Source organism: Pantherophis guttatus, chromosome 5, assembly GCF_059756535.1.
Source record: "Pantherophis guttatus breed Tessera chromosome 5, ASM5975653v1, whole genome shotgun sequence".
Taxonomy (NCBI): Eukaryota; Metazoa; Chordata; class Lepidosauria; order Squamata; family Colubridae; genus Pantherophis; species Pantherophis guttatus.
In genome coordinates, this window is record NC_142067.1 from 128,728,252 (window position 1) to 128,740,997 (window position 12,746).

Consider the following 12,746-nt stretch of genomic DNA (forward strand, 5'->3'; position numbering starts at 1 on the left):
AATTGGAGCCCTCGGAGCAATACCCAAAGGGCTACCCCGCTATTTAGAAATTCTAAATTTGCCGGACTTGAACATTTTGACTCTACAAAAAACCACCTTACTCGGAACAGCTTACATCCTCCGACGATACCTTAACAGTTCCTAGGTCCTTGGTTAGGACTCGAGCTGCTGAGCTATTAACCAGCCTCAAAAGCTGTGAATCTCACTAAAGATTAACCAATAAATAATAATAATAATAATAATAATAATAATAATAATAATAATAATAATAATAATAATAATAATAATTTTATTTCTATACCGCCCTTCTCCCGAAGGACTCAGGGCGGTGTACAGCCAATTTAAAAACACAAGACAAAACAATAATTAAAAATTAAAATAATTAAATAGATTTGGCCCGGTTTAAAACCCTGAAAATTTAAAATACCCCAATTTAAAATTATTATGATGATAGGATAGGATAGGATAGGATAGGATAGGATAGGATAGGATAGGATAGGATGCAGAATAGAGTAGAGTAGAGTAGAGTAGAGTAGAGTAGAGTAGAGGAGAGGAGAGGAGAGGAGAGGAGAGGAGAGGAGAGGAGAGGAGAAGAGAAGAGAAGAGAAGAGAAGAGAAGAGAAGAGAAGAGAAGAGAAGAGAAGAGAAGAGAAGAGAAGAGAAGAGAATAGCAGAGTTGGAAGGGACCTTGGAGGTCTTCTAGTCCAACCCCCTGCTTAGGCAGGAAACTCTACACTACTTCAGACAAATGGTTATCCAACATCTTCTTAAAAACTTCCAGTGTTGGAGCATTCACAACTTCTGGAGGCAAGTTGTTCCACAGATTAATTGTTCTGTCAGGAAGTTTCTCCTTAGTTCTAGGTTGCTTCTCTCCTTGATGAGTTTCCACCTGTCGCTTCTTGTCCTGCCCTCAGGAGCTTTGGAGAATAGCTTGGCTCCCTCTTCTTTGTGGCAACCCCTGAGATATTGGAAGGCTGCTATCATGTCTCCCCTAGTCCTTCTTTTCTAGACATTTTCCAACTTGTAAATCTGGCTCAAAGAAATTCAAACCAGTTTATATCCAACAGGAAGATTCAATGTTAGGACGGAGATCATGTCTAACGGGAAGAGCCATTGGTATCCTGAAGGAGTTCACAACTGCATTTGTGAATCAGCACATATCTGGAAGCTTGTGATTCTTATTTTTTTCCCCCTTAAGTATCTACGGCCTGAAGTTCAACTGGCAGCAACGAGCCAACTATTTTTATCATTTTTCCCCCCTCTGTGGATGGTTTGTCACTATTCATCTGTTAAGAAGCATCTCCTCCCGGGCGAAAAGTGACTCATTTCGATGTGATAGCCTCTGGACAATTTGCCATTTTAAGAAAACTGTCCCGAGAAGGCCTCCTTTTCAGACTGGCTCCCTGGAAACAATTGCAGCACAACACGTGACACACGATGTGAATCTTGCATGACACATATGCACGGCGTTATTTTTGTTTTCTTAGAACAACACGTAAAATAAAGGAACGGTAAAGCGTTTGTGTGAAACCTAATAAAGTCAAGGTGTTTTTTTTCCCCCCTGCAAAGATCAGCTGAAGCTACTCACAGCAAGCCCCTAACCACAGGGAATCCTCGACTTACAAGTTTGTTTAGTGACCGTTCAAAGTTACAACGGCACAGAAAAAAGTGACTTATAATTGTATTTCACACTGACGACCGTTGTAGCATTCCCACAATCACCTGATCAAAATTCAGAGGCTTGGCAACTGACTCGTGGACTTCAACTCCCAGAGTTCCTCAGCTTTGCTGGCTGAGGAACTCTGGGAGTTGAAGTCCACAAGTCTTTTTTTTATTATTATTAAAAAGTTTTACAGAAAAAAAGAATTCCCCCCATCCTTTCCCTCCCCTCCCCCCCAGACTTCCCAGAGCAAAATACAAGGTATTTCAATTAACAATCATAAGCTAAATTAACCTATCTACTAAATCCCCCCCTGAAACCTTAACTCCACTATAGATAACATAATACTTCTAATACTTAACGTTCATTCATAAGCTATTTGATATTTTCTTGTCTGATACTTATTTTGAATATAATCAATCCATCTTCTCCATTCCGATACGTATCTTTCTTGTGTATAGTCCTTCAAATACGCTGAGATTTTCGTCATTTCTGCTAAGTTCATTACTTTCAGTATCCACTCTTCAATAGTAGGCAAAGAGTCCTTCTTCCACTATTGCGCTACCAACAGCCTTGCTGCTGATATTAAGTTCAAAATCAATTTAGTCTCTAATACTGTACAATCCGTCGTTATACCCAGTAAAAACAATTGAGGAGTAAATTTCAACCTTTTTTTCAGAATGTTCTGCATCACCCACCAAATTTTTATCCAAAATGCCTTTGATTTTCTTACAGGTCCACCATATATGATAATAGGTTGCATCATCACATTCACATCTCCAATATTTAGCTTGCAAATTCGAGTACATGCATGCTAATTTTTTAGGATAATTTTTCCACAAGTCTTAAAGTGGCCACGGTTGGAGAGTCCTGCTCTAAGGACCTCAACGTAAAATTGCTTCCTGAGATTCTGGAAATCCTTGATGGCTTTGCCAACAGGGTGTGTGTGTGTGTGTGTGTGTGTGTGTGGTTTTAGGGATTCGATGACGGACACGCAAGATGAAGGATCAAAACATGGAAACTTCAAAACTCACGGTGGGATCGTTGGTCTCGCGAAGCTTGTGTGTTAACTTCAGCAGCTTCTCGGCTGAGGCACGGGCCACATTCGGAGCCTGGAAGAAATAACGTAACGTAACTCCTCAACTTACGACTTACGTTGGAGTCCGAGATTTACGTTGCCAAGTGAGAAATTTGAAACAAGCAAAAATCAGACTTGTAATTATTGTCACTGGCCAGAAAAAGAATCTGTAAAATAGAAGACAGCACTTACCATCTCTTTAATAACTTTAATTTCTTCGTTCTTGCTCAGCGGCTTCATATAATGGAACAGGAATAGCGTTAAGAGCTCTGGGCCCAACCACTGCTGAGTGGTACTTCCGACAGTAGGCGGTTCCGCCAGCGCGATGACTCTGAAGGAGGGATGGATGGGAAAAATAGCCCTAGGAGAAAATAATTTAAAAGAACAAAAAGAACCATACTTTAGTTGTTTTGCCTCGCAAAGTACTGAAAGGGCAGCTGAACGTTGCTTAAAAGCAAGACGTTAGTGCAAAGAATACACGCTAAGTTAGGCGGATTTATTGCTCATGCTTATACACAAGAATCTAGACAATTGTCAGCACTAAATTGGTGTCAGGTAAGAATGAACCAGAATTCAAGAGGACGTTGGACCATTGGTGACAATGTAATGATTCCAGGCTGACTCCTCTCTTGACTCCACCCCCAGGCTCTGCCTCTTCTTCTACACAGGTTCTGTTTCTGCATTTCTATTAGAATTAAAAGAACAGAGTTGGAAGGGACCTTGGAGATCTTCTAGTCCAACCCCTTATACCATTTCAGACAAACGGTTGTCCAAACTCTTCTTGAAAACTTCCAGTGTTAGAGCATTCACAACTTCCGAAGGCAAGCTGTTCCATTGATTGTTCTCACTGTCAGGGAATTTCTCCTTAGTTCTAGATTACTTCCCTCTGATTAATTTATTCATTTAAGTTTAATTTAGTTTAGATGTATTTATTTAGTTATTTAGTTAGTTCATTACACTTGCATATTGCCCATCTGGCTTAAGAGGTAACTCACAATCAATAAAAACAACAATATGCAACATTAAAACAATAAATACTAATGCTAATATTGATTAAAAGTTAATAAAGATGGGAAGGAAGGGAACAAGATGTAGGAAGGAGTTAAAATCATCTTAGTCCAATAGTCCAATCCTCTTAGTCCAATCCTCTGTTATTTAGAATAACAGAGTCTGAAGGGACTCTGGAGGTCTTCTAGTCTAACCCCCTGCTTAGGCAGGAAATACTGTACCATTTCAGACAAATAGTTATCCAATCTCTTCTTTAAAACTTTCAGCGTTGGAGCATTCACAACTTCTGGAGGCAAGTTGCACGCTGAGTAATTCTTCTAACTGTTCATGACTTGGTCCCAAAATAAATACCCAAACTAGCATATTTTTTCACACAATTCAGCAGTCTGAACTGATTAACCTAAACAGGCAGTACAGTAAAAATATTAGATCTGAATCAAACCCTTACCTATCTCTGTAATGGCTCTTAAAACTGCCTTTCACCCAAGTCGACTAATTCCCCGGGGAGATTTCCCTTCACGACAGATTACCAACAATTAATTATGCCCAATTAATTGGAATAAGGCAGAGCAGTACGCAGATATGACCCATTTATTCAAGCTGACTCTGCTGCCTGTTAATTGTAAACTTGGATCATATCGAAGCCATAGTTAACAGAAGACTTCCTGTTTCTTCCTGTTTCGAAGTATTTCTAGCAGGGCTACTAGATTCTGTAACAGCTTTGTTCCCTAGGCCATATGTCTGGGAAACTCGCAAGATTTTCGTTTTTCTTGCCATGTATCTCTCTGTTTGTTTCTCTCTCTGTCTCTGTCTCTGTCTCTCTCTCTCCATCCATCCATCCATCCATGTATATTTCATGTTTTTATCTCTCTCTCTCTCTCTCTCATCTATGTATATTTCATTTATCTGTCTTATCTATCTATATCTATCTATCTATCTTATCTATCATCTATGTATATTTCATCTATCTGTCTTTATCTATCTTATCTATCATCTATGATCTATGTATATTTCATTTATCTGTCTTATCTATATCTATCTATCTTATCTATCATCTATGTATATTTCATCTTTTATCTATCTATCATCTATGTATATTTCATTTATCTGTCTTATCTATATCTATCATCTATGTATATTTCATCTATCTGTCTTTATCTAATCTATCATCTATGGTCTATGTATATTTCATTTATCTGTCTTATCTATCTACCTACCTACCTACCTACCTACCTACCTTATCTATCATCTATGACAGTGATGGCTAACCTTTTTGCCATTGCGTGCCAAAAGCGGAGGGAGCACGGTGGGGTCACACACACACACATGCCCACATCCATAATTCTATGCGCCTCGCCCCCATGCTCCTCCCACTTTTGGCACGCGATGGCACGGTGGGCCCAGTAGGCCTGTTTTTCACTCTCCCCAGGCTTCAGAACCTTTCTAGGAGCCTGGGGAGGGTGAAAACGGCCTTTCCCACTCCCCCAGAGGCCCTCCGGAGGCCAGAAACAGTGTGTTTCCTGACTTCTGGTGGGCCCAGAAGGCCCCAAAATCAGCTGGCCAGCGCACGCAGGCATGCCGAAGCTGAGCTCGCATGCCCACCGATATGTCTCCACATGCCACTTGTGGCACCCGTGCCATAGATTCGCCATCACGGATCTATGATCTATGTATATTTCATTTATCTGTCTGTCTGTCTGTCTGTCTGTCTATCTATCTATCTATCTATCTACCTACCTACCTACCTACCTACCTACCTACCTACCTACCTACCTACCTAATCTATCATCTATGTATATTTCATCTATCTGTCTTATCTATCCATCTATCAATGGTATATCTTTTCTCTCTCTCTCTCTCTCTTCACCTTTATGTAGTGTGCATTGGAGGCGGTGAGTCTTTGAGTGTTATATTCAATGAAATTTCATTTTAATGTATGCCGATTACTGACAATAAAGTTATTCCAAGTTCTTTGCCGGTCCGCCCAAGAGGATTGTTTATTCCGAGGCAAAAGATTTAGTCCAATTGTGGCCTGCAGGAATAATGGGCACAAATTGTACAGCAGTGAGACCTCCTTTTTTTTTTTTTTTTTTTTTTTTTTTGGAAAACCCAAACAAAAACTGCCAAAGGATCAGCTGCCTGTTGAAAAGGCTCCTGCAGATCAAAGCTTTGAAGTTCAAAGGGGTTATTTTTAGCCGAATGTTGCAAGCCTCCCGAGCTCATCCTCTACTGATAAACACGGACAGAGAAAGATCTGAAAGGAACATGTGGAATGGGGACAAATGACGAGGCAGCTGTCAACATGGAGGAGGGCAGCCACGATGCATCATTTTATTAAAAAAACAAAATTCTCTTTGAGAGTACACAGTTCAATGTAAACATCAATCCATTCTTCTCAGGCCCTCCCGTTGGTCTAACAGTACTTACGACCACAATTGAGCCCAAACTTTACGTTGTTAAGGGAGACATCGGCTGGGTCTCATTTTACGACCGTTCTAGCCACAGCTGGTAAGCGAATCATTGCAGTTGATAAATTAGTAACCCAGTTGTTAAGTGAATCGGGCTTCCCCATTGACTCTGCTCGTCAGTTGGTCGCAAAAGAGGATCCCGTGACCCCGGGATATTGCAACTGTCATAAATATGAGTCAGTTGCCAAGCATCTGAATTTTGACCACACGACCGTGGGGATGTTGCAACGGTCGTTAAGTGTGAAAAATTCTCCTAAGTCGCTTTGTTCGATGCCGTTGTAACTTCGGATGGTCACTAAACGAACTGTTGTAATTCGAGGACTACCTGTATATGATATCCAATTGGTTTTTCCCCTGGTTTTTTTCGTATTACCTTTGTTAGTCCTGTTTCCATTTTTAAAAAGAGTTCCTGCCTCTTGAGAATAATAACCTGATCATCATTTTTACCCAACCCAACAGCCTTATCCTTTTCTAATTCGCAATTCTTCTCATCCAACTTAATTCTTTTCGTGGGCTGAGCTTAGGGAAACCAAGGGCACATAAAACATTCTGACTCCCAAGTTTTTTTCCTGTTTTTAATCTTAAACTAGCTGGACGCCCGTGCTTCGCTACGAAACGATGTGCTCCGGCTTGATCAATTGACACTTGCAGCCTAAAATATAATGTGGATAGTCTGCCTCTGTCTCTCTCTCTCCATCCATCCATCCATCATCTGTGTATATTTCATCTGTTTTTATCTCTCTATCTCTCATCTATGTATATTTCATCTGTCTTTATCTATCTTATCTATCATCTATGATCTATGTATATTTCATTTATGTCTTATCTATATCTATCTTATCTATCATCTATGTATATTTCATCTGTCTTTATCTATCTATCTTATCTATAATCTATGTATATTTCATTTATCTGTCTTTATCTATTTTATCTATCATCTACGATCTATATATATTTCATTTATCTGTCTTTATCTATCTTATCTATCATCTACGATCTATGTTATTTCATTTATCTGTCTTTATCTATCTTATCTATCATCTACGATCTATGTTATTTCATTTATCTATCTTATCTATCTATATCTATCTTATCTATCATCTATGTATATTTCATCTATCTGTCTTTATATATCTATCTATCTTATCTATCATCTATCATCTATGTATATTTCATCTATCTATCTTATCTATAATCTATGTATATTTCATTTATCTGTCTTTATCTATCTATCATCTATGATCTATGTATATTTCATTTATCTGTCTTTATATATCTATCTAATCTATCATCTCTCATCTATGTATATTTCATCTGTCTTTATCTATCTTATCTATTATGTATATTTCATTTATCTGTCTTATCTATCTTATCTATCATCTATGATCTATGTATATTTCATTTATCTGTCCTATCATCTATCTATCATCTATCTATCTATCTATCTATCTATCTATCTATCTATCTATCTATCTAGATCTATGTATATTTCATCTATCTGTCTTTATCTATCTTATCTATCAGGTTGTAACTCCGTATCATCAGAGTGTGTTAATGTAATGCAAGTGGCAGTTGGAACAGAGGGGGAGCAGAATGTCCCAGCCCACAACATCCATCGGTATTCATCTGGCTGCATCCTGTCAGTGTGTGAGAGAGTTGAGGGGTGTTTGGAAACTCAAATCAGTATTTGCTGTGTGAGCAAGGAGGAGACAGGAAGGAGGCTGGGTGAGGCTTAGCTCAACTGTTCTGTAGTAAAGCTGCTTGCTGCTGTGAAAGTAAAACTGAAAGTGAAACTCCTCTCCTCTGCTTGTGTTTTCCATTTGGAACAGATTTCTTTTGAGGTGGAGAGGGGGAGTAGAACTCCTTAGCATCAGAGCATGTTAATAATAATATAGGATATACTAATGCTCTGATGGTCATTTCGAAAAATCCTTTCTTAGTTAACGCCTAGAAGCCAAAAGGAACATACGTGGCAAATTTCAAGTTTGTAGGCTTTATGGTTCTGGAGATTTCATGATTAATGCGTGAGTGGTTTTCACTTTTATATATATATTCTCCTTGAGGAACAATTAAACAAATTACCCTAGGTTAAACTGGTTTGTTTTAAGTATCATTTTTTCCTATCTGCAACCATGGCTTTCTTTAGAGTACAGGCAATCCTCAATTTACAACTGTTCGTTTAGTGATGGTTTGAAGTTACGACATCATTGGAAAAAAGGGATTTACGACCAATTTTTCACCATTACGACCATCCCCGTGATCAAAATTCAGAGGCTTGGCAAACAACTCGTATTTATGACGGTTGCAGGGTCACGTGTTCCCCTTTTGCGACCTTCTGACAAGCCAAGTCAATGGGGGAAGCTGGATTCGCTTAACGACCATGTTACTAATTTAACAGCTGCAGTGATTCACTTAACAATGGTGGCAAGAAAAGTCGTAAAATGAGGCAAAACTTTTATTGACTCTCTCGCTTAGCCACGGAAATTTTGGGGTCAATTGTGGTCGTAAATTTCGTGGGGCTTATAAACGTGCAAAGAAAGTCCGGCTCTTCCTAAAAAAATTATGACGCAGGTCCTTTTTCAAACAGTCCATGCCTGCTTGAAAATGCAATTAATTTTAATGAACACCCCCCCCCCTCAGCAAGTTACCTTTGTTCTAAATCCTCATTTGAGATTTGAAGTTCTTCCTGTAGCTTCCGGTATCTGTCTTCCCTCAACAATCGGGTGCCATCGTAAAGGGTGATCTCTCTGTCGTGAATCAACCTGCAACAGATTTTGTGAAAGAAATAAATGAATAAGTGGGAGGAGAGCTTGTGTGGTTCTTGAGCTTGGTGGTTTTCTTACAGACGTTTCATGACCCAGCTAGGGAACATCATCAGTGCTAGAAGGGAGTTGGGTTTACAGGGAGGAGGAGGGAGGAGGGAGAGGGAGGAGGAGGAGGAGGACAACGAGGATGACAATTGTGGGGTCCTTGGTCCTCTTTGAACTTGGTGGTTTTCTTGCAGATGTTTCATTACCCAACTAGGGAACATCATCAGTGCTAGAAGGGAGAGGGGTTTGTGAAGGGGAGGAGGAGGAAGAGGAAGAGGAGGAGAGCTGTGTGGCTCTTGAGCTTTGCTGCTTTCTTGACATTTCATGACCCAACTAGGGAACATCATCAGTGCTAGAAGAGAGTGGGGGTTTGCGGAGAGGAAGAGGAGGAGGAGGAAGTGGAAGAGGAGGAAGAATAGGACGACTGTGGGGTCCTTGGTGCTCTCTGAGCTTGGTCGCTTTCTCACAGACATTTCATTACCCAACTAGATAATATCACCAGCGCTAGAAGGGAGTGGGGTTTGCAGAGAGGAGGAGAACGGTGTGGTTCTTGAGCTTGGTTGCTTTCTTGCAGACTTTTCACGACCCAACTGAGTAATATCATCAGTGCTGATGATGTTACCTAGTTTGGATAATGAACCATCGGCCAGCAAACCACCGAGCTCAGAGGGCCCAAAGGAGCCCACGTATTCTGCAGGCATCTTGCAATTACAGTCCAACAAGGTCCATGGCTCCCCTTCTCAGACGGAAGTGCGAACGTGGCCATCGAGTGCGCGCGGGGCCCGATGCTTCCCTCCCTTCGTTAACACCCCACAAAGCTCCCCGCAACTGCTGGGGTACCTTTGGAGGACGGCTAGCGTGCCTGGGTTGACTCGGTGAAGGCCGTCCAGAATGACCAGCTTCCCCTGGAGGGCAGCGGTGACCAGGGGGGAAGGCCTCCAGGAGGTGTCCCCGTTGGGCAGCGTGTACCGTTGCTGCAGAAGGTCTCGGGCTGTCATATCCTGTGAATGACAAGAACAGCCCCACGGCAGAAATGTTGGGCTCAATCGGGGTCGTACGTTGAGGACTGTCTGTCTAGCTGAAACTCCCATCCTTGATGCAAACTACCCGAGAGAGACATCTAGAATTTATCATTCCAAACATTTTCCTTACGAAGTGCAGGAGAAAGAGAGAGGGGGGGAGGGAGGGAGAAAGAGAGAGAAAGAGGGAGAGAAGGAGGGAGAGAGAGAGAGAGGGAGAGAGAGAAAGAAAAAAAGAGAGAGGGAGGGAGGGAGAAGGGAGAGAGAAAGAGAAAGAGGGAGAGAGACAGGAAAGAAAAGGAGGGAGGGAAGAAGGAGGAGAGAGAGAGAGGGAGAAGGTGAGAGAGAAAGAAAGAGAAGGAGGGGAGAGAGAGAGGGAGGGAGGGAGGGAGAGAGAGAGACAGAGAAAGAGAGAGATAAAAAGAGGGAGGGAAGGAGGGAGATAGAGAAGGAGAGAGGGAGAGAGAGACAGAGAAAGAGAGAGATAAAAAGAGGGAGGGAAGGAGGGAGATAGAGAAGGAGAGAGGGAGGGAGAGACAGAGAAAGAAGGAGGGGAGAGAGAAAGAGAAAGAAGGGAAGGAAAGAAAGGGGAGAGAGGGAGAGAGAGAAAGAGGAGGGAGGGAAGAAGGAGGAGAGAGAGAGAAAGAGGGAAGGAGAGAGAATGTGAGAGAGAAAGAGAGAAGGAGGGAGGGAGAGAGAAGGTGAGAGAGAGAAAGAGAGAAGGAGGGGAGGGAGGGAGAGAGAGAGAAAGAGAGAGGGAGACAGAGAAAGAGAAAGAGGGAGGGAGAAGGTGAGAGAGAAAAGGAGGGGAGAGAGAGAGAGGGAAGGAGGGAGAGATAGAGAAGGGGAGAAAGAAGAAAGGAAGGAAAGAGAGAGGGGGAGAGAGAAAGAGGGCAGGAAAGAGGGGGAGAGAGAGAGGGAGGGAGAGAAAGAGGGTGGGAAGGAGACAGACAGACAGACAGACAGGAAAAAGGAACGGCTGAGGCTTGAGAAGTCTGATACAATTCCCCAAGGGCAGAATTTACCTGATAGAGCATGATGGGTTCCATGTCGTATCCCAAGAGGGCCGCAAACGCTTTGGCCACCACCGTTTTGCCACAACCCTGCGAGAGGAGAGAAGGCAGAGGGGAAAGAGCTCGTGACGCAGCCCAGGCGCCCGAGCCTTTCAACGGGGGAAGCAACCAGGAGGCTTGGAGTTAGGACCGAGTACTCACTTTCTGCCCAATCAAGCAGATGTCCTTGACCAGGTGGGACTGCATCATTTGGGCTAAGAGCTGCTCGTGGCTGAAGGTTCGGACAAAGCCTTTGGGCCCAGGACTCCGGACGGAGGGATGAGTCCCAGCAGGAACCTGCAAAGGAAGGTTATTGCAAGGGGGAGGCAGGAGAGGGAGGGAGGCCCACTCGGCACCCCTTATGCCGTCGACTGGATACCTGAGGTGTGGGGCGTAACGTTCACGGAACAGTTGCCCTTCAACTCTTTGCTCCTGAAGTGAAGATGCTGTCCCATTTATAATTATTATTTTGTTCTTCTTCCAATCAACTAAACTGGTTGGGGAAGCCGGGTTTTGACAAAAGAATGGCTGTTCTTTATTTAGGAAATTTAGGAAGGGAGCGAGGGAGGCAGATGGAAGGAAGGAAGGAAGGGAGAAAGGAAGGAAGGACGGAAGGGAGGAGATGGAAGAGAGGGAGGAAGGGAGATGAAGGAAGGAATGGAGGAAGGAAGGAAGGAAGGAAGGAAGGAAGGAAGGAAGGAAGGAAGGAAGGAAGGAAGGAAGGGATGAAGGATCACTACTGGGAGAAAGTCATGAAAGAGGAAGGAATGAAGGGAGGGAGGGAGGGAGGGAAGGGAGGAGATATAGATGGATGGGAGGGAGGGAGGGAGGGAGGAAGGAAGGGATGAAGGATCACTACTGGGAGAAAGTCATGAAAGAGGAAGGAATGAAGGGAGGGAGGGAGGGAGGGAAGGGAGGAGATATAGATGGATGGGAGGGAGGGAGGGAGGGAGGAAGGAAGGGATGAAGGATCACTACTGGGAGAAAGTCATGAAAGAGGAAGGAATGAAGGGAGGGAGGGAGGGAGGGAGGGAGGGAAGGGAGGAGATATAGATGGATGGGAGGGAGGGAGGGAGGAAGGAAAGAAGGAAGGAAGAAAATAAACTAAATTCCATTCCGATTTTGAAGTGGAACATTTTAGTTCATTATTTATTATATATATATAGGACATATATCCCAAATTTTGATTTTGGGGGGATGGGTGTTGTTATGTTTCCTGCCTTTATTCATTTAAAAGAACAGGAAGGAAGAGCAAATGATTAAGCCTATGATTACCTGGAATGTCACAGCATCTCCGCCTAGCGAGATGGTCACGTCAGCCTGCAAGCTTTTGCCATCCTCTTCCTCCTCCTCCTCCTTCTTCTTCTTCACACTTACAACGTTTGTAGGGACAGAAAATTTCCTGGAATCTTGGAGTTCAAATCGCTACGAAAGAGAAACATTTTTTTTTTCTTTTTTGCATCTCTAAGGTATAAAGCAATGGCTACAGGACAAGTTAAGTTAAATAAGACTTTTTTTTCCCCCTCCAGAACGTGAGCTAAGGTTTTATGTTGCTTGAATTCGCTCCTTCGAAGAAAAGCAAACAAACCGCACGGCGTAAGAACTGAGCGTGACAAAATATACGATAAATCCTCAGCTTGGAAATAGGTCT

The 12,746-nt window shown here is 42.5% G+C and overlaps 1 protein-coding gene across 2 annotated transcripts in view; it reads right to left on the reverse strand.

The window, feature by feature from the left end:
* The window catches only part of VWA8 (von Willebrand factor A domain containing 8), a 115,843-nt gene that overhangs the window by 77,513 nt on the left and 25,584 nt on the right, over positions 1-12,746 (reverse strand). For both annotated transcript variants that reach the window (XM_060686507.2, XM_087895582.1), the window contains exons 10-16: positions 12,371-12,520; positions 11,258-11,392; positions 11,069-11,146; positions 9,865-10,025; positions 8,863-8,976; positions 2,931-3,099; positions 2,695-2,772 (exon numbers count right to left, since the gene is read on the reverse strand). In XM_060686507.2, the coding sequence (XP_060542490.2) occupies positions 2,695-2,772; positions 2,931-3,099; positions 8,863-8,976; positions 9,865-10,025; positions 11,069-11,146; positions 11,258-11,392; positions 12,371-12,520 (885 nt within the window). The remainder of the gene's footprint in view (positions 1-2,694; positions 2,773-2,930; positions 3,100-8,862; positions 8,977-9,864; positions 10,026-11,068; positions 11,147-11,257; positions 11,393-12,370; positions 12,521-12,746) is intronic.